General features: G+C 50.7%; 1 protein-coding gene across 1 annotated transcript; it reads right to left on the bottom strand.

Moving 5' to 3' along the window:
• Window positions 1-3,676: 3,676 nt before the first annotated feature.
• Window positions 3,677-19,472, bottom strand: CTSD (cathepsin D). The gene is made up of 9 exons (XM_069857852.1): window positions 19,336-19,472; window positions 18,771-18,927; window positions 16,315-16,438; window positions 14,595-14,713; window positions 10,410-10,609; window positions 9,164-9,286; window positions 8,076-8,220; window positions 7,006-7,104; window positions 3,677-6,320 (listed from the first exon to the last, which is right to left on the bottom strand). Exons 1-9 carry the CDS (start codon window positions 19,407-19,409, stop codon window positions 6,159-6,161), a joined length of 1,203 nt encoding a protein of 400 aa, XP_069713953.1. The 5' UTR covers window positions 19,410-19,472; the 3' UTR covers window positions 3,677-6,158.
• Window positions 19,473-20,321: the final 849 nt, after the last annotated feature.

The raw sequence follows: 20,321 nt of genomic DNA, 5'->3' as shown, positions 1-20,321 counted from the left end.
GGGGGTGAATGGAGAGGTGATAAATCCTCTGTGCGGGGTGATAAATTCTGCCAGCACTGAGCAAATCCCAATGCAGGAGCCCTCTGGCAGCAACACACAGGACATGAGGTTGCTTTAGAAGAGGACGGTGGGGATGTCAGGAAGGATGGACGAGCCCAGGAGGATCTGGCGGTGCCCAGCCTTGGCACAGGATCAGGGAAATGCTTGTGCCTCTTGTTAAAATTGCCCTGGGAGCTGCATGGAAATCTGATTCTGGGGTGCTGCAGTAGCATCCCCCCAGGGACATGGTGCTGGAGAACAGCTGGTGCCACACAGGGACGGCTTGCAGGTCATTTGGGAGGACACAGCTGTGGTGCGGGGAGGGTGAGGATATGAGGACATGGTGTGTCACGTCGCAGAAGCAGAGACAAGCCGAGCCCAGCACAGGTGGCCTTGAGGCAACAGCCCATTCGAAGGGGTGCTGAGGAAGGGGCATAGAGACATCCCAGGATACTGGAAACAGGCTGGATAGAACATAAGTTTGTGCATGCAGGGGGAGGGAAACCCTCTGGAAACGCCTTAAGCCTACCCACAAAGTGCTGAGCTAAGAAATAAGTATGGTAATTCATTCACTCAGCTGTTCACAGGCAAGTTTGGCTCCTGCGTTTGGGCGCCCAACCCATGTTCATCCCCATGGGTTACTGTGATGGAAGGGGACTTCTTGTGTGTCTACAGCACTCCCAGGCTGGAGGGGGTCCAGTTTGCATAAGGCTAGCGTAATCCCTCTGAAGGCACCTGCACTGGTTAAAAAAGGCCAAATTGCCCTTTGATTTGACATTTGCCAGAGTGATAGTGGGTCCTGCCAAAGTAAAGAGGGTTTTATTAGTGCTATGGCTGCCTGTGACAAGACCTAGGGCTCTCCAGGAAGCTGCTGAAGAGCAGAAGCAGTGCTGGGGTGAAAAGGATGTTCCCGTGGGATTAAGATGTTTGCAGGAAGGCAGAGCCACTGCCAGCTGTTGTCAGCTGTTCTGGAGGGCTTGGACAAACCTGGGCAACACATGGCTGTGTACAGCATCCTTCCTTCAGGCTCAGGAGGAACAATGAAACCCCTTAGATACAAACTGCTGTTTGCCATAGGAGCTACTGATGAGGCTGCTGTTCACTTGTCCGAGGGAAGTTGCATTTGTAGGACTGCTTCTCTTCTTAATATCAGACAGGGATGGAGGGTGAGCAAAGAAAAAGGTCAAAGAGGGGACTGGAGGAGGCAAGAGGAGGCAGCAGGGTGGTGTAGAGGAATGTGGGGTCAACAGAAGCTGGTGCATTCCCCGGTGTGAATAGGAATGAAAGGTCAGGGAGGCTGAATGGCTGCTTTTTCTCTTCTCTGGTACCAGGCCAGCCTTACAGTTTACAGAGCACTTCTGGGTCTTTGGGTTGGCAATTCATCATCTTTCTCAATGCTAAGTGTGAGCAGTGAGAGGTTTATTACTGCGGGTCACAATGGTACATATGCAACACCACTGGGTCAAAAAACATTCATGTGACTCTTCAGAATTAGGGAACTGGCTTAGAAAATAACGACACAACAAATAAACCCCCCTCAATATTCTGCATTATTTTAACACTTCTCCTGTTTTTTGGGAGTCTTTAAAGGTCATGTGTGTAAGCCTTGAAACATAAGGTCTACGACCACTTTTATTTCAAATAAAAGCTGGGATGATTATGAATAATCACTCATAATACTGTGGCATCAAGAACGGCATCCCCTTGTGCTAAGCATGGGATGAACAGACTAGAAAGATGTTTCCTGCCCCAAAGCAATTCTCCTGTAATCGTGTTAAAGATTTGGGCTGTAGCATAATCAAGTGCTGTAAGACCCGTGAGAAAGTCTTCCATCTCAAATCCTACTCTGGAAAACCATTACCAGGATCCACCCGTTTTTTTTTTGAAGGAGAAAGCCCACAACCTCCTGAATGCTCTTTCCTATTCCTTCTATAAATTTCCTCAACTGGTTGCTACGCCCCATAAGCAGTAAGGTGCTCTGAGGCTTGGAGGGGTAAATGCCATCTCCCCACTCTCCCTTGATCCCCGTCTCCTGTCCTCTAAGCTTTCAGTCTGCTTCTTTTCCCTCCTAAAGGAATCTAAAAATAAACTCAAGAAAGAGCGGAAAAAGAAAAAGCCATCAACCCCCAAAACAGCATTCTTAGTCATTGACAGTGTGTAAAAATAGTTCCCAAAGGAACAAACTGCTGAGCCAACCAGATGAGCGAGTCATCTCCATAAATGAGGGGTCTCATCCTCCCTTTCCTTGGGGAGGTCCTTGTCTGAGTGGGCTTTGCCAAAACAGAGCAGGTTGGAGAAGGATCAGGCCCATGAAGAGAGCCCTGAGGGTCAGGGCCTGGTGCCCTACTACTCATGAGAACATATAATAAAAAAAAATCTTCTTTGCATCAGTAGAGACATGTAATAAAGAGTTATCAAATTGTCATCAGCACGGACTTCTGCATAGACAGCACAGTAAATGGAAGGGCTGGTGTAAACCTGAGCATTTGCTGTGCAAGCAGTGTGCAGGTTGCTCACAGGGTGGAATGTGCTCTACTCCCTGCTGGAAAAGCATGGGTGGACAACTCTGACTCTTGGCTTCTCCAGCTCTTGGCCATGATCAGGCCTGTGATTGTGCTGAGACATAACATTCAGTACTCATGGCACGATTAAAAGCTTAGGCACAATCTTCCGAGCAGAAGCAACGCCTTCGTATTTCTGTTGATAAATTTGGCAGTGGATGACTTGTTCCCCCCTTAAGCTATTGAGGAATGGTGGGCTACATGATTGGTTTTAAGGACCCAGCCAGCCCTTTCGGGTTAAATCCATCTCTTTAATGTAGGAGAACAGCTGATCGGGGTATTAAGGCATCCTGGGGGAACAGAGGCTCGGGACGTGCCAATGGGGAAATCAGTTAAGCTCTCAGTGTGCTTACATCTGCGCTCAGAAAACAGGATGGAACTTGGCTGTATCCATCTTGCTTATGTAGATGATGCTTTTTTCAAAGTAGGGATTAGCTCTTATCTTCCACCTGGCACATGGAGCCTTCATTCTACATTGGAGTCTCCAGCTCCCATACAGCAGCACCAGGACTAAAAATCACACAGCCAGGCAAAACAGATGGATTTTTCCTACATTTTGAAAAAAAAACCCAACCATGCTCTTCATCACCAGGCTCTGGGAGCATAAACTGCACTTCCTAGTGGGTTTTACGCTGGACTTCAAAACTGTAGTCCTGCTTTGGCTGCTACAGTACCACGCTGTGTCCCAAGTTGAGCAGAGCTCATTCTAGCTGGCTCAGAGACCCAAGGGAGTACCCTCTAGGACTACCCTTGGCAGTACTCAGCCAGAGAGATGTGGCCCCAGTAGAAGGTTGTAGACTAGGAGATACGCTGGGAGTGCCTGCCACTCCCATGGTGCTTGGTCAGGCAGATGACATGGTCAAGCCATCCTGAAAAGGCTAATTTTTAATACATTGAAAAAGAAACTGACAGGCTCTGTGCATGTCTCCTTATCAAAGAGAAGGGGAGGAGCCCTTCTGAAACATAGATGGGTAACCTGAGCAGGTGACCAGATTTACTGAGACAGGCATACAGGTTGGGGAGACGCTGAGAAAGTTTGACATCTCAAACTGCTTAAGGAAAGACAACTCTCAGAGTTAAGGAGGGGAAACACTGTATTTTTTTGTTTCAATTTTCTATGTTGATACAGTAAGTCCATCAGCAAATTAGATTAAAAAAAACAGTCACGCAGTTAGAGTTTGGTTTAAAAATGCAAATAAAAGAATAAAGGGAGGAGACTCATTCAGGGAAGACTACAATGAACCACTCCTCCAGCCTGTCCTACAGTAAGTCACTCAGGGCATCATTTTGGGCCTCGCTCTTTCCCCAGGCAGCAGTCTCCTGTCTGCCTGAGTACACATATCAGACCAGCCTTGGGTTACAGCAGAAGCCGTCACAAATGGCATAAAGGATTGCACGCCCAGCAGAACCACAGTCCAACAGCTTGACACCAAAAATGTTCAAAGCCCACAGTCAGCTAAGCATCAGGCTTCCCCTTACACATTGAGTCTAATTAGCAAGTACCTGAGAAGCTGTCTCTGTCTTGCCATGATTCAGAAATCTTGCAGCTGGGAAACATACAGCAGGACTTGGAGAAGCTCTGGGCACTTAACTGGTGTGAAACTGGGGCTCTCTAGAGAAGTGCTGAATATCTGCTGGTTTGAGTACCTACTGATAGTGGATTTTTTTTAGTAACACGCTACTGTTCTCTTGCTAGTCTTCCAACAGATATTCTTGGGTGTCCAGATGCAAGGCTGCAGACAAAGACAATAAGCAGGCACAAGCAAACTTTGGGAGCAGCATTTGTTGCATCCAGGGTTGCAGGGCACAATACAAACATCAGAAGTGTGCCCAGGCCTGTCCCTAACTGTCCACATCAGACCCCTCCAAGGCATTAGGCATAGTTATAGAGCCAAACTAATTAGCTGCAGAGGGTGGAGACAGGTGACATCTGCAGGCTATGTGCTCACTGTCCCCCTACATCTCACCACAAAACATTTTCCCCATCCATACCTCTGATGTTCACAATGAATTAAAAACTGGGAATGATGTACATGTATTGCATTGGGCATAACCACCTATTCACCCCCTGTCCAAAGACCTTTATCAGGAACTCCCTTGGCCCCAGTGGTACTTCTGGCAGGATTATCAGTGAATTTTGGGGAGCCAAGATTTCATCATCTGTTTTTCCTTGTCTGGGGTCATGGCTGGTGCTGATCTGGTCCTCTTACCACCCTCAGCTTTACCTATCACCTGCTGCCACTCCCCAACTTCAGAACCTGATCCAGAATACTGGGAGAACAAAAGTCTTTTACTCCCAGCATGGGCTGGGATTCTTGGCAAACTCTCTTCTGCTTTAAAACTCACTTTATTGTACACCCAGTTCCACTAGCATTTGCCTACTGATGCCACTCCAGTGAAGCAAGTGGCTCCGTATGTGCAGATCTCAACTCTCCAGGAGGATCTGCAAGCACAGCTAAATTAGCTACAAACTCTCTGAAGCAGGATTGTGCCTTACTCTATCTGCAACACAGGTGGACATGAATAGAGCTCTCACCAGCATTAGCAAGGTGGAAGGCAAGGAAGGAGGGTGTTAAAGACATTATTCTCAACTCACTGGCCGTGGACGAAGATGGGAAGATTTGTGGTTTTGGGAACCTGGGAGAAGTCCACCAAGCTCAACAGAACCTGTGCCAAGTGACTTTGCTCAGCAGAAAGCCAGGTCTTCATGGCCATGAATTCAAGTGACAACCATTAAATCTTATCTTGATCCTTTTCGTATTTGTACTCGCTGAAGAGTCCCACTGACTGTAGCCCCCTCCCTGTCCTGTTGGGTCTGGCATGCGGGCACCACACCTCCAGCTCTGTCACTAGTGCCATCGCTACGCAAAAACACATCACCAGAGCCATTGGGCTCCAAAACTTAATCCTTGTGCACACTATTGCAATCCCCCATTGCTCCAGCCCAGGATGTGCCCTCCTAGGACCAAGCCAGCACAAGCCCATTGAGAAATGACCTAGTGGTCACTGCCTCAACCTGTCATGGAGGGGTGATGAAGATGGACTCTTCCTCACCTTTTGCTCCCCCACTTCCTAAGTGAAAAAGCAAGAATAAATAAATAACGAGCTGGACAGCCTTCCCCATACTTCTCTCCCAGTGCAGAAGCCCAGACCCGAGAGCAGCCACACAGTGCCTGTGCAGTAACAGAGATGCCAGAGGCTGGCACTAGCCAGCTGCCCCGCAGGAAGGACACCAGGGCTGGGAGATGCGAGAGGGTCTTGTTCAGCTCTGAGAATCATTCTTAAAAACAAATACTGGAAGACATGGCAGTAAAGCAAGGGCTACTCCAGCTGGAGTGGTCAAATACAGACCTCCCAGCACCACCTACTCAATGGAGGAGAAAAAGTAGCTAGCAGGGCACTAATGACTATTTTCCATGTAATTTTAAATCTAGTTCAATTTTTTCTTTTTTTTTTTCCTTTCCACTTACTGGATTTCTAATCCTGGTAATCTTTCTCTGTGGCTCCTGTGCATGTGTGTAAGTGTGTATGTGGCAGAGGCAGTGGGGGATCAGGCGCTTAGACACATTTGGCAAAGCCAACAGAGTCATTATCACGGTCAAAGACGGTGTAGTAGGGACCAATGAAGACATCCCCCAGGATCCAGAGTGGGCCCCCAGGAGGCGGGACATCCAGGCCTGAAAAGCCACTCAGGCAGATGGTCTCTCCTTGTACAGAAACCTACAGAGAAGAATGAGAGCTTCAGCCCAAGAAGGTCCTCTCCTTCCCTGAACCTCACAGGCTCAGCAATAACACCTGCCGACACCGGCTACACCTCAGCCGCTTCCAGCCTGTGATCTACAGGCTGCAAAAGTAACTCCCAACTTGCTGCTCCCACAGCTCCAAACCCAGCTCCCCCTCCCAGAGCCCTTATTCAGCAAAACATTAAGTAAAGCTGCACGTGTCCATAAACCTCCCAGCCCGTGCAGCTCTGAATGAGAGCCGTTGTTGAAATTCTGCACAAAAACGGTCCTTGCAAGTTGACTTTGATGGCTTAAAAGCTAGGCTGGTGGCCTTTGTTATGACAAGGCTGGCCTCACAGCTCCAGAATCCAGCAGAAAAGGGCAACATATTTGTAGGAAGTGAAGCAACAGCCAGTCTGCCCGTTCTCTCCCATCCTGCTGTCCCCCATGAGCATCGTGCAAGGTCTCATTCCTGCAGGACTTTAGTGGGATTGTCTGGGTCCATGAGTCACCACCCCCGTGTCATCACCCCATCACCTCAACCTTTCAGGCATTTTCTCAAGTGCCACCTCCAGCCTTGCTTTTGCTGCTCTCGGAATTTTCTGGTTGAGGTTTGAGTTGAGAAGGCAAAAGTTAGGCATTGCAGAAAAAGTGTAGGGCTGACAAAAGCTGCTTGTACACACCTTGAAGACATACTGATCTCCAGTGAGCTGGTAGGGTTTCCCTCCTAGTGTTAGTGTGACAACAGGCAGAGACGGCACCTTATCGCATGGGATCACATACTGCAAGAGAAACGGTAAAGGTTTTAGGTAGTAGCTCCTACGCCCTCAGGAAAGGGCATGGTCACTCTGAGGCACAACCATATCTTTGCTGTGGATTTCCTCAAGAATTGCTCATCTCAGGGTGCAGAAGAGGCCTGAGCTAGAGGAAGAGAGCTGCTCCTTGTCCAGGGCTGCAAGCTGATGGGCCAGAGGCTTTTAGGGATAGGGATGGAGCCAAAGGATCCTGGGTTCAATATCTGGCTCTGCTCTGCTAAGCCCCAGGCCACAGCACCTGATGCAGCAGTGCTGGGGTCTTTCCTTTGCAACAGGAGAGGGAGATGGGGTTTGATACAGCCGAGGAACAGACAGGGACTCTCAGTGTGATAAACAGACAAAGCCAGTTTAATTAACACTGGTGAGTCTTGGGAAGATAGCAGTCTAAGCCAGTTGTTGCTGCAGCGTGGGGTCTGCCCACACTGCAGTAAAGCCCTACAAGTGCTCATGGCTTTGTCATTTGGGTGGGGCTTCAAAGTACAGCATCCTTTCTAGGTGGTCCTCACAATCTCAGGGAGGAGAGTTGACCTTGTGATATTAGTCAAGATGGTTACAAATTTTGCAGGGAAGGGCTGTCATTTACATTAAATTTATCTGTATTGAAGTCCCTCTGGACTCACATTAACATGAATCCTTGGCCTTAGGTGCAACTCATGCCCCCTTACCTCTTCCTCCTGGAGACAGGTGGCAGAGGTGACCTAAAGCCTCCTGAAGTTCATGGGACTAAGCTCTCTACTGTGAACATGAGCGGGGCATCAAATGCTACCCAGCATCTAAACATTTTTGCTATGCCAGGGGCTTTTCTAGGAGTTGAGGCTATGGATGGAGAGCAGAGGAAGAAGACAACCGAAGTCTCTAGAAGGATCTGGGTGCAAGTCAAGACATCAGTGTGGATACCACAATGGGCACAGATCTCTACTTTCCCAGCCTGGCCTCACCTGGCCTTTGATGAGCGGTTTTGCACCGATGGCTGTCTGCAGCTCCTTCACTTCCTTGGTGGGGCCAGTGATGAGTGAGGTTCCTGTGTCCACGATGGCCTCACAGCCCCCCTTGCACAGAGTCAGCCCATTGGCAACGTCCACCCTGGAAAGAGATGCCCAGATAGAAGACAACAATTACAGGCCTCCCAGCAAAGGCTGCAAGGAATAACAGGCAAAGACTTGCCTGCTGCCTGCATACCCTGTCTGCCGACCACCACGACTAATGGACATGTAAGTGAGCTAAGGGCAATGCACTAGGGACTCATGTTTTACCTGTACTACTGTAAAAAGCAAAGGGTTAAAGGGACAGCTGAGGAGGTCTTGGGCAAGGCAAGGATTTGTGTACATCAAAGGGTCAAGACAGGAGCTGCTTGGCTTCCTCACGGCATCACATTTCACAGCAGCACGGACAGATAAAGCTTTCCAGCCAAGGGTCTGCCACACTTTGCAAATGTGGCAGGACTAGGCGAAGATGAGAACTGAAACCCTGCACTGAGGAGGGATGCAATCCCCAGGGAAAGGGCACACTCTGATCACAGGCCGCTTTTAAGTTCCCATCACGTGGGAAAGCTCAGAATAGACCGCAGAGCTGGCGGCCGGCAGCTCAGCCCGCTCTCCACCCCTCTGCCTCCAACAATGAGCGCTGATTGCCATGCAGTGCCCTTCAGTCAAGGGCTGTCTTCCCTGAGCCTCATCCTGTTCCTCTGGAGCTGTGAGCAAGTGAGCAATACAGCTCTGTCCTCACTGAGAGCTGAGCAAAGTCGAGGTTTAATCTGTGGGGCTCACCCTGCCTGGAAGTAGGACATGCCTTTTTTTTTCCCCACTTTGCAAGGGTGCGGCAGGCATTTTCAAGTGCCAAGCCATAAACAAGAGGAAAGGACTTTGCACAACATCTGTTGTTGTTTTCTGCCTCTTCTGCTCTTCTAGAGGCAAACAACCCATTCTTAAGGTGTGATTTGAATCGCCTTTTTTTTTTTAAATAAAGGAGTGGATGTGTTACAGGTGTGAGCTGTCTGCACACATAGTCAGGTGGAAGGGGAACTTACGCATCCATGTGGACCTGCCAGTAAGCCTTGCGTGTAACGTTGACCCAGCTGAAGTCACCACTGTAATACTTGGGGTCAGTTCCTCCCAGGAGAAGCTCACCGCCAGGCTGAGCGGTAGGATCTCTGAAAACAAAACAACCCAAAATTGTGAAAATCAGGAGCACAGCAAGAATGACCTCCTCTACGTGCCCCAAAACCACATGCCAGGGTGCTTTGGGGTGAAGCACGGCACTAGCAGCACTGGAGACAGACAACTTATGTTGTTCTATAATATGTCAATATAAAGACAGAAACTGCAAGATACTCTGGGGTGGGGAAACGGCAGTAACTTGGCCCAGCTGAAGCATCTTTCAGCTTTCTGCTTTGTGCTTTCACACAGACAACTTGAGAAACTCGCTGCAGAGAAGCGGGACAGCAAAGGGAAACTAAGCACTGGTGCAGGGACTCCCCAAATAATCGGCTTGTAACAAACACCCGTGTACATGGCTGATGCAGCGTTATCTGCACCCAACTCTGCGCCAGGCAGCAGCCTTAGAGCTGAATCCTCAAGGTTACTGTCAGATAAAAGCTCGCTGCCGAGCAGATGGGAAGAAATATGGTGATGGGGGGAGGGCTGGCACTTGAATGGCCAGCAGCAGCCCTCTCTACCCTCCCTGCTCCCAGTGTGCTACTTTTTGGGCTGAAGTAGTTCAGAGTCTCCCTCTGCAGTGCCAGGAGGGCGATGGGGTGTGCTATGGGGAGCAGCTGTGGGTGCCAACATGTTTGGGGCTGTGCAGGAGGGTTTCCTGGGGAGTGAGGGAGCATGAGCCCCATCACTAATGATGACTGGTAAGGGGCACACTTGCCTGGGAGGTGACATGCTGGTGGCCAGGTGGCTCAAGGATTTTGGCAACAAACTGGGTCTGTGTTTACCCATCTAACAGGGTCTGCACTAGCAGCGTGCAGTCTCATGATCACAACTGTGTTTATTTTTATTCCTCCTTCCTCTGGAAACACCCTCTGTCTCTTCATCAGTTAAGAAATGTGATAGCAGACCTACCCAGCTTTTAATCAGTAAAATGGCTGCATTTCTACTTTCCTTCCTACTTAAAAGCAGTAAGCAGAACAGACATTGCTGAGACTTTCTCAGTGGTGCTGGCCAGAGTTCAAACCAGCACACAGCAAGAGGTGCTACCAGGTCACATGGAGAAACACCTGTTTGGGCCTGCCCTTACAACAAGAGATGCACCACCAAACCAAACGCTACCTGTTCAGGTAGAAGGAGAAGATGTTTTTCTCGATCAGCTTCTGTTGCATGAGGTTATCGAAGAAAGGGGTGACCTTGTCCACAGAGATCCTCGGGAATGCCATGCCCAGGATGCCGTCAAATTTGGCAGCAATAAACGTGATGCCTGGCTGCTTTACAGCTTCCCCAAAGATCTGATTCTTGATTTTCAAGTTCCCGAGCTGAGGGAACATGGGGAAGAAAGCAAAAAGCAGATTGTAAAGAAAACTGACTCAGGAAACTACAGTAGAAATGGGATCTCACTAAAGACAGGCTGCAGCGTATCCCTCAGCATGCTGCCACAATCCTGCCTGCTTTCACCTTTGCATTTGTAGATACCCTGGTGTACTCTCCCCGAAGGAGAGGCAGGCCATGCTAGCTGCACAGTGGCACCTCCTGAGTCCCTGCAAAAGCTCAATGTACATCTGCAGGCAGGAGCCCCCCCCTACTTTTTTGTTCACCTCAGTCAACACTTTCAGCTTTCTGGTGGGTCCCAGCAGTTGGCCATGCCATTTTGCAGCTCCTCCCTCTTTGCACAAATGGCTCTGTATCATTTTGTTCCCCCTATATTTCTTCCCCTATCTCCTACTTCAAACTTCCCTCCCAGTTTGAAAAGCTCTTTTGCTGTGCCTTTAATGCTCTTTTCCACCCTGGGCATCTAAGTCCTCTCCGTGTCCTACCTCCTCGGGTGCTGCACCCATCCCTGGTTGGGAGCACAAATCCCTTTCACCTCTGCCAATGACCCCTGTGATCTCTGCTACATAAGAGACATCCCCAGGATATCGCTGCATCTCCCAGAAGAGCCACCAGCCTGCAAAGACCTCCCATGGGAGGGCAGAAGACCCAGCCAGGAAAGTGAGGTTGAGCACAAAGCTCAAAAATAGCAGTTGGAGTACTATGAAGGCAAAGGTCATCTCTCTTGCCAGTTATAAGAAGTGGCATTCCCCATTGGAAAGACAAAATGCCCCACAAGGGCAGATTCCCCAGAAAGAAGATTACAAAAACCAGGATAGCTCTGCTGATGGGGAGTAGGACATGTCTGCTGGTTCCTGGCTCTAGTGGTTCAGGAGATTTCTGAGCTTCTGGCTGACCACAGGCAATTTTAGCATCCGTGCTAGGACGGTTTCAGCCTCTCAGCCTCCAGCTAGCAGCCCTGCAGTGAACCAGGCTGGACTGAAAAGCTGGCATCTCCTACCTGATGGCAGATAACGATCTCTGTAAATTACTAATACTCCCCCAGGGTTAGACAGTACAAGGCTGGCAGCATTTGCTTTAATGGTACTGGAGGCTCGCGCTAGGAAAGGGCGATCGAGCCTTGCAAAAGCTAAAAGCCACAGGAGAGGATGTGGGGTGAAACAGCTCACAGCAATGCATCCGCTCACTGGCACGTAGCAAGCGCCCCAGTTGCATGCTGCAGGTTTACAAAACCCGCTGCTCCACTGCTTGGCACAGCTGGTCCTGCAGCAGCTTGTAAAGTTTGATAAGGATTCTACTTTAAAAAAAAAAAAAAAAAGCAATAGACTGATAAAACCAAGTGCCAGGTTTGCTCGATTACTGCCCTGGTTGCACATCCCAAGAGGGAGGCAGATATCTGCCTGGCAGTGGGGGATCTCAGCAGCCCCTGCCTCCACTTGATCCTCAGCAGGACTGAAACCAAAGAGCATCTTTAGCAGAGCACTGGCACCAGGTGACAAAACCTTCATCTCCATCCCTCAGCTGGCTCTTGCTCAGACATGGAGCAACTGAAAATCATTCCCAGTGGATGACTGCATGGCAGTGGCCCTCCAGCACTTTGCAGACAGGTGCTGGCACCCCACAGCTCACCCAGCCTCCTTGTTAACAGCCTTAGCCAAACAGGCAAGGGCTGGATGGTGAAAGTGGACTAGAGGCAAGGGCCTCTGTGGCCTCGTTTGGCACCAGGGTTTGGGCTCCTCTCTAGGCAGAGGCACATGAGAGAGGCAAGTAGGGGCATCTCCTGTGCCTTGTACTGGCACTGCAGCCCCAGGAGAGAATTCATGCCCCATGGATGGTGATGCTTCCTTTGCTCTCCTTGAAGGACATCTCAAGGTTGGAATGAGATGTCCAAGCAGCAGAAGGCTGGCTGAACCTGCTGCTCCTTGAAGGGTGAGCAGCACCAAGAGTGCTGTGCTACAAGGCATTATTCCTCCACAGAAGGAGAGAGGATGTTCAATATGAGCTTATGACCCTCTCAAAAAAACCAAAAATAGGGCTGAGAGACTCTGGATCACCTGCCAATCAGCACCTTTAAGTCAGATGCTGTTTCCACCCACTGGGATGGCTGAAGCCTAGAGGGTCACCCTGAAGGCTGTTTCAATGCCTCTATTTCCAGACTACACCTGACTAGGAGCTTGCCTACAAGATGCTGTGCATCAGGAAGCTTCTTGGTGTCCAAGTTGAATGCCCCTGGCCCCCCGAGTCACCCCTGCTCCTGTGTACTGCAAGCATGACAATGCTCAGGCTTCAAGCAAGAGGTTTCTCTTCCTTCTGCCCAGACAGAAGCCAAATTCTACAAGCTGTGCTGGCTGCCAAGAGCCATCCCCACTTCCCAAACAAGCTTAGGCACAAAATCCTTCCTCTGAGCCACTGGGAAGTGGAAAGCTAATTAGCAAGCAGCCATTAGGGTGATAATTATTCCCCCCAGCACCCCCATCCCAAAAAAAAAAAAAAAAAAGAAAAATCCGCTATTTTCCTTCTGTCTCACTTCAGCCCCTGCACTAAACCAGGAAGTGCCTAAACCAGCCCACATTTTCACAGGACAATAAAATTCACTATTTGCCTTGCTGCTCCAATCCATTACTGGGACAAACAGATGCCTCTGCCTGCTCTGTCTGTATTTTTCAAATCTCATATATGAGAACCTATTAACGCTATGTGCATGGTGCTTTCATTTGGCAAGAGCTGCAGGAAGGCTTGGATGGGTAGCTTTTTTTTGCAGCAGGGTGTTTCTAAATGAAGCAAGGGATGCAGGAAATAAATGGCATGAAACGAAACTGAAAATAGTCCTGAAGCTCAGTGGGCTGCAGGGGCAGAGCGCAAAACCAGATGTGCAAAGCTGCTGGCAGCCCCTGGAGTTATCCTCCACAGCCTTGTTTGCACTGATTTTCAGGGTTCACCAAGCCCATTAAAAACCTTCTCCCCGCAAAGAGGGTCCTTCACCCAGCCTGAGCTGCTGACATCTTTGGACACAAGACAGAGGCAAAGGCTGGTGCTTCCAGGTTAGTCTGAGATTTTCCTGCTGTAAGGATGGCCTAAGGAGTGCTCCTTGCATGAACTACCCACCTTGAGCTTCTCTTGGGTATTTTTCTTTTGATCCCGATGAAACTGGTAAGCCAAACCTTTTCAGCTGAACCTAACATGTAAAACTCTAAATCCCTAAATCTACGTGCTTTTTCAAAACTTTTGCTTTGTCTCCCTCCTGCAAGGCAAACATATGCTCTTATCCCTGACAGGAGACCAAATAATCTGGGAGCACGTGTGCTGCTGACATTTGGCAACTGGCAAGCTCTCACAAGCATCTGTACCTGGGAAGCAGTTGTGAAAGTTGCCTGCCCTTCACAGGACAGAAAGCTCAGCCTTTGCTCACTGAAAACAAAATGATGGGAAGCAACCACCAGCAGCCTGGTTGCCTCAACCTGGCCATGAATGCTACCAGGGAACCCCTCCCTAGTTGTCATACAGTCTACAAACATAAGCACCCATTCTCTACATTGGACTAGGATGGGGTAGTGAAGAGCCCATGTGTGGCCAGTGTTTGGGTAGCTGCCTACGTGGACATTTACTATTGCGTGGATACTGGCCACAAACAGGCTGGGCACCACCACCAGCCTGTTGCAGTGGTGCTGGTGTGTGCTTAGGCTGGGAAATTCCCAGGGTTAGGAGAATGAGGGCTGGAAGGATGGCCAGACACTGGTTCATGCCCCTAGCTTGCTGACCTGCTGATTAATACCTTCCCCCTTCTCTGCTTGCCTTGATCATTGTCACTTCCTCAATATTATCACCATCTTGGTTCAAAGCACTTGGAAATACTACGCTGAAGTACGTTCTATAAAAGCAAAACAATTAAAAAGGGAGTTGAAATCAACTGGCTTCAAGTGCTCTGCTGAAAGCAGGCTGGGCAAATTCAGGGTGAAGGCAGTCATTACTCACCGTGACGGTGTCCTGGCTGAGAAACCCAGAGAGGCTCCCTGTCCCATAGTGGATGGCGAACTCAGTGCCGTTCTCCACGTAGGTGCTGGATTTAGAGGCATCATACTTGTGATGCAGCACTGCAGGTGGGGGACACATGGGAACATACAACATTAGTGCTCCTTGATACCTAAGGCTCCCCAAAAACCTAATTCCACACCATCCAGGTCAGGACAAACAGACACTCAATGATGTGAGGGTGGGCCTGAACCCAGCATTTGCCAGGCCTGCACCCAGCATTTGCCAGGCCTGCTTAACAATTCCCCAGACATTTGAAATGCTTTAGGTGGGCAGATCCAATTTGGCTGTTAAATTGGATTTGGCTACCAGGTATTAAAAGCCTAAAGCCTGTGTGGCTGGTGTGTCAGAACGCATTAGACAGCAGAGTGAATCACTTCTCCAGTGTCAAGGCAAAAAACAGTGACTTTAAAAATAGTCTGCTCTGGGCATGCACATTTCCACTTTATGGATTCATCTTTTATTAAGACTACCTGGAATTTTTTTTATACCATCAATGGTTTTTGCACAGAGGGCTCAAAATATTTTTTATTTAGAGAAGGGCATTTCCCTTGTCTAAGCTGCTTTTCCCCCTTGGAAGGGTTGAGAACTGTAAGATATCCCTGGTTTTATGGCTGGGCAGATTTCCACAGATTCCTCCTGAGTCACGAGTTAGGCAGCAACACGTGATGAGCTTGGCCAGCCTGGCTGCATGGCTGAGCCTTGCAGAAACCAACACGCTAAACAGGGACTTCCCTGGCTGGGCCATCTGGATCCCAGTCTGGCAGGGATCAGTCTTGGTGAATATTCATAAAACAAGCCCTTTGGTCCCAGTACCTCCCCTGCCACTGACTTGAGAAACCAGCTCTCTTCTACAGATCAGGAAGCCCCAAGATAGACAAGCCTGGGCCTCACCACCCTACCAGTTTCCTAGATCTCATGTGACATACGCAAAAAGAAGACTTGTCTCTGGGCACTATAGGGCCATACAAGTCGTCCAAACTTCCCCCTGCCCACAAGCACTGTGGGATGTCTTTCATGGTTGCATTTGTTGACTCCACAGGTTTCTCTGCTCTGCATAAGCAGCACAGCCAGTGGTTTTTAAATGACCTTTTGACATAGCTGGGTTTGACCCCTTCACCTGTGGACCTTTATTGCACAGGAACACCACAGAGCAAAAAAAAAAAAAAAAAGTATAATCCCAAAGATATTGTCATCATATTGTGCCTACCTGACTCTTGTTAATTACAAATCTAGAAACATGCACACACATGCTCCGTGCAGCAATAAACCAGAAACTAGGGCAGTTTGTATCAGATCTGGCAAGAGGTTGACTTTTTTTCTACTAGCCTTGTGCAATAGGGCAACAGCAGCATCAGTCTATAATTTGGGGAGAAACATCACAACCTGTGATGCTGCTCCCCAGCTGCAGGGCTGAGGCTGTTGGGGAAGGTTTGAAGCTGCGCGTGGGTGATGTGGAGGGGAAAAAACAGGAAGGGAGTAACAAAGGATTGATGTGGGAGGCTGGGATCCTATTTCCAGCTCTGACCCTAAAGAGTCCATCCACCCTCTGGCAAGCCCTTTCACGTTGTTGCCTCAGTTTCTCCTGTTACAAAACCAGGATCTGCATTTTGCAGGGAAGGAGAAGCTGTTGAGCACTGTAGCTGGCACTGGTGATACTTACGGCAGGCAATGTCCAGGAGCTGACAGTGCACAGATGGCACCCAGAGGTTGGAGGAGCCAGTGTCAAAGACCACAGTGAACTTCTGTGGGGGTGTCCCAATGCCAATCTCACCATAATACTGGGCCTGCAAAGGAGGAGAAGGAAGCCATGAGCAGAGACAGCTGGCTAGCAGCAGGAAATAAAGAACCAAGAAGTCTTCTAGGATTGAAAAACTGATCAGATTCTCATCTAGACACTAGTCCGCTCTTTTTTTTTTTTATTTGGCAGTGATGGGCTCCCAGATTTTGTCCTCTGGAAGGCAGGCTCCTATTCAGTCCTCACACCTCATGACGGCATGTGTGAAAAGGATAAGAGAAGTGTGTGACGGTTGTTTATGGGGGAGGACTTTTTGGGGCAGGAAGACAGGGCAGAAGAGGGAAGGTCTTGCAGACTGGCATGCAGTTCACTGTAGGGAAGAGGGTAACAAAAGAGGGAAGGAAGCCAAGTCAAACACCTGTGTTACTGAAAAGCTGAAACTGGCTGGGAAGCTGCTTTGCTGGCATGTTTGTAAAGGAACTGTGGGTTGCAGCAAGAAGCAATTCTGCTTACTGGGAGTAGATGCATAGCTGCTGGGGCTTTCGCTGTGGGCTAGTGAGACCCAAGGGTGGGGACAAAAAAAGTGCTCAAGTCACAGGCATTGGAAGACTTTGATCCAGCAGGATGCCTTTGATCCAGAGGGAGAAAAGGGCAGTCAGGATCACCCCCAGAGAGGGATTTAGGGCTGCGGGCTGAGAATTTGGGAGAAGTCCCAATGGATACCTCTCTGCCCTGCAAGTGCATCTTTACTGGTATTGGAAGAAACATGGGCAGATGACATGTTTGCAAGGTAGCCCTCTGTCCAGAGAGGAGAAAGGTAAATGGAGAATGCTTGGCACACACTAGGTATGCCCATTCTTCCCCAGCCCTCTCTAAGGGGCAGACAGCCATGCTGTGCTTGGCTAGCAGCTGGATTAGGGCCCTGGAGAGAAGGCTGCTAGCAAGGGAAGTCACCCTGTGGCACTTCCAACCCCATTCCCCCCACCCCTCATGTACTTAATAAGCTGTGGGGGGAGAAAACAGGATTATCAAAGCTGTTCACCTCCAGTGCACTTAGTTTGCAGGGGCTGCTTGCTGAGTAATTAATAATCCACTTGCCTCCAGTGACTCTGTAATAATTGCTGCGGCTTGAAAATGAGCCCTGTTAGAGGGGTCCCATACATCACATACACAGACCTCCGAAGGATCCCAGGTGAGGACCATACAGGGCAGTCTAGGGGTGTTTGGGCCATTCATTCCAGTAGCTCCTCTAGCTGCAAGAGCATTTTCATCTGGGCTGGGAGGGACCCAGTGGTCCCTTATTTCCCATCACAGGTTGGGCTGGTCCCCCTGCAACAAGGGAGCAGCCCATCCCCAAGTGGTAGCCCAAGCTGCAGTTGCAAGATACAACATCATGGCATAACTGTTAGCACCCTGGCTTTCAACACGGTTGATTAAAAAGAACAGTGGCCCTTCCCACCACAGCCCTAGCAGGATGGTGCTGGCTGGGTGACAACAGCCCCCAGGAAGGGGAGCAGGGGGAATATCCAGTGGCAGCTTTATTCTGCCAGCTAGTGCTTGTATCCTACCGCACAAGAGCCACAAGGCTACCTGGTGTGGAACCAAGAAATAGGAAACACCACACGTCTGACAGCTGGGCAAGGACAAACCTCATGTCCTTTATCCGGCTACTCCTTTTATTGCTGCTTCCACCATAAAGGTCTCCTTGCTCCCTAAGCTGCAAAGAAGGTGGAGGTGGAGGGTGGCTTTTCCCACAGCCATGTAGAAGATGAAGAATAACAAGAGAAAGGGTCCTGCATCCCCAGTCCCATAACAAGCTAGTGCCCAGTCTGGGCCCTCTCCCGCGCATCATACTCATTCTTTTATGCCCCTAGGTCCCACACAGTAAAGCATAATTTTTACCCCCCTACCTTGCAGAAAGCGGAGCCCAAACAGACCAGAAGATGCTAGGAAGGACTGCAAACAAGCAAGCCTCTATTTGCAATTGTTAATTAGTGATAAAGGGGAAAGGAAATAGGTCACAGAAGCTCCAAAGCTCCTGCTTGGGTGGCAATGAGCTGTTTATTATTATTATAATAATTATCAGTATTAGTATTTTTAGTTTAGCAATGATGGTGAGCAACTTTAAGCAACCACCCACCAAGCCAGCAGGAGTGCATGAATCTTTCCTACAGGATTGACATATCTCCCTCTTTCACCTTCCTGGCCGTGGTGGGATGGTTAAGCTGGCATGTCCTGCCCTTCCCCTCAGGACAGGTACCCCCAGAGCAATGGTGGTCAGGCAGCTGTCACTGGGGGCAGCCATCACCTTCAGAAGTGACAGCTGCCCGGTTGGCATCGCACTGAGGTCTGCTACAGTTGGCAAGAGGGGAGGTACTCACATCCATGTAGTTCTTGAGGATCTCTGGAGTGGGCTCAGCCACATCAGCAAAGCCCAGCTTGAACTTGAGGAGCTGGGTGAGAGCGGTCATGTCTGGGATTTCGCTGCCCACCTCATTCAGGACCCGCCGCATGGAGGGGAACTTGGTCAGGGGAATCCTGTGAGGGGAGGCCAAACACCTACTTGTTAATGGCTGCATGTGCAGGAACACCCACCCAGCTACACCAAAACCAGCGGGGCGAGGCTAGGCAAGTTTCAGGTTTGTGCCAGACCACCCTCACCATGCCACACTGCCAAAGCTGCAGGATGGGGTCGGGGGCAGCGACAAGTGGCTGTAAAAAGGTCGCTGGGAATAGGGGAAGCTAGTGGAGACCACCCCACAGGCAGGACATCAGCCTTGAACCCCCATCTGTGTCTGCGCGTCAGCCTTCTCCCCCCTGCTTTAGCAGGGTGGGGGGAAGATGCCTGCGAGAGAAGCCCAGGTGCCGCCACTGCGCCAGCACCGGGGTGCACGCCCCACGCCCCAGTCTCCCCGTCCCGGGGCCCAGCCGGCCGCCGCGGCTCACCTGATGATGGCGGCGCAGGGCCCGGCCATGGCGAGCAGCAGCAGGAGGAGCGGGAGGAGGCCGCGGGGCCGCATGGCGGAGGCTGCGCTGACCGAAGGCCCAACTCCGCGCGCCCGCCGCCTCCGCCGCTTTTGTAGGCGCGGCGGCCGCTCGCGGCTCCGCCGGTCACGTGATGGCCCGGAGCGCGGCCCGCGGGTCACGTGCGCGCGCCGGGGCGCGGCCCAACCCCCCCCCCCCCCGGTCCCCTCCCGCCTCCCCCCCCACCCCCCCCCCCCCCGTGACTCAGCCCCGGGGCTGGGGACAAACAGCGCGCGCCGCGTCACGAGGCGCCCGGGGCGCCGCGCCGCCTCCCCTGTCGCCGGGGGCTTCTGTCATTCGCTCCGAGTTTAATGGCTTTTCTTTCTTCCACGGGGGGCAGCGCCCCCCGCAAACCCCTCCAAGCCCCGCTGAAGACACGGCGCGGCGAGGGCTCAGGCTTCCCCGAGCCCGCGGCTGCTCGCAGACCTCGCCACCCGCCCGCTGTCACCGATGCGGGTTCTTTTCGTTTGCCCCGACAGTCCCGTGCTTCTCCCCGCCCCAGGACGCCCCCGTTCAGGGGGGACGGGGGGATGTCATCCTTACCGGCTGGTTTATTGTGGGGGGGGGGGTGTCATCCTTACAGGCTTGTTTACTGGGGGAGTGTCATCCTTACGGGCTGGTTTATTGGGGGGGTGACAGGAATATCCTAGACTGCAGCTTGTCTGGGAAGCATCAGAGCAGGAGACAAGCCAGATGTGCCCCCCCTGCAATGCCACTGTGGCCATCTACAGCCGCCGAGGATGGTGCAGGTGCCAGTCAGAGTCCGGGGCCACCGGCAGAGCCTCCAAAACCCTGCTGGATGCAGTACTCTGTCCCCATCCTAGCCTGGCACAGTGAGGGCTCAGCCTGCCCGAAGCCCGTGGCTGCTCACAGACCTTGGCCACCCACCCGCTGTCACCAGTGGAGTT

The sequence above is a fragment of the Phaenicophaeus curvirostris genome, chromosome 5, assembly GCF_032191515.1.
Source record: "Phaenicophaeus curvirostris isolate KB17595 chromosome 5, BPBGC_Pcur_1.0, whole genome shotgun sequence".
Classification (NCBI taxonomy): domain Eukaryota; kingdom Metazoa; phylum Chordata; class Aves; order Cuculiformes; family Cuculidae; genus Phaenicophaeus; species Phaenicophaeus curvirostris.
This window is presented reverse-complemented; position numbering and strand designations above follow the sequence as displayed.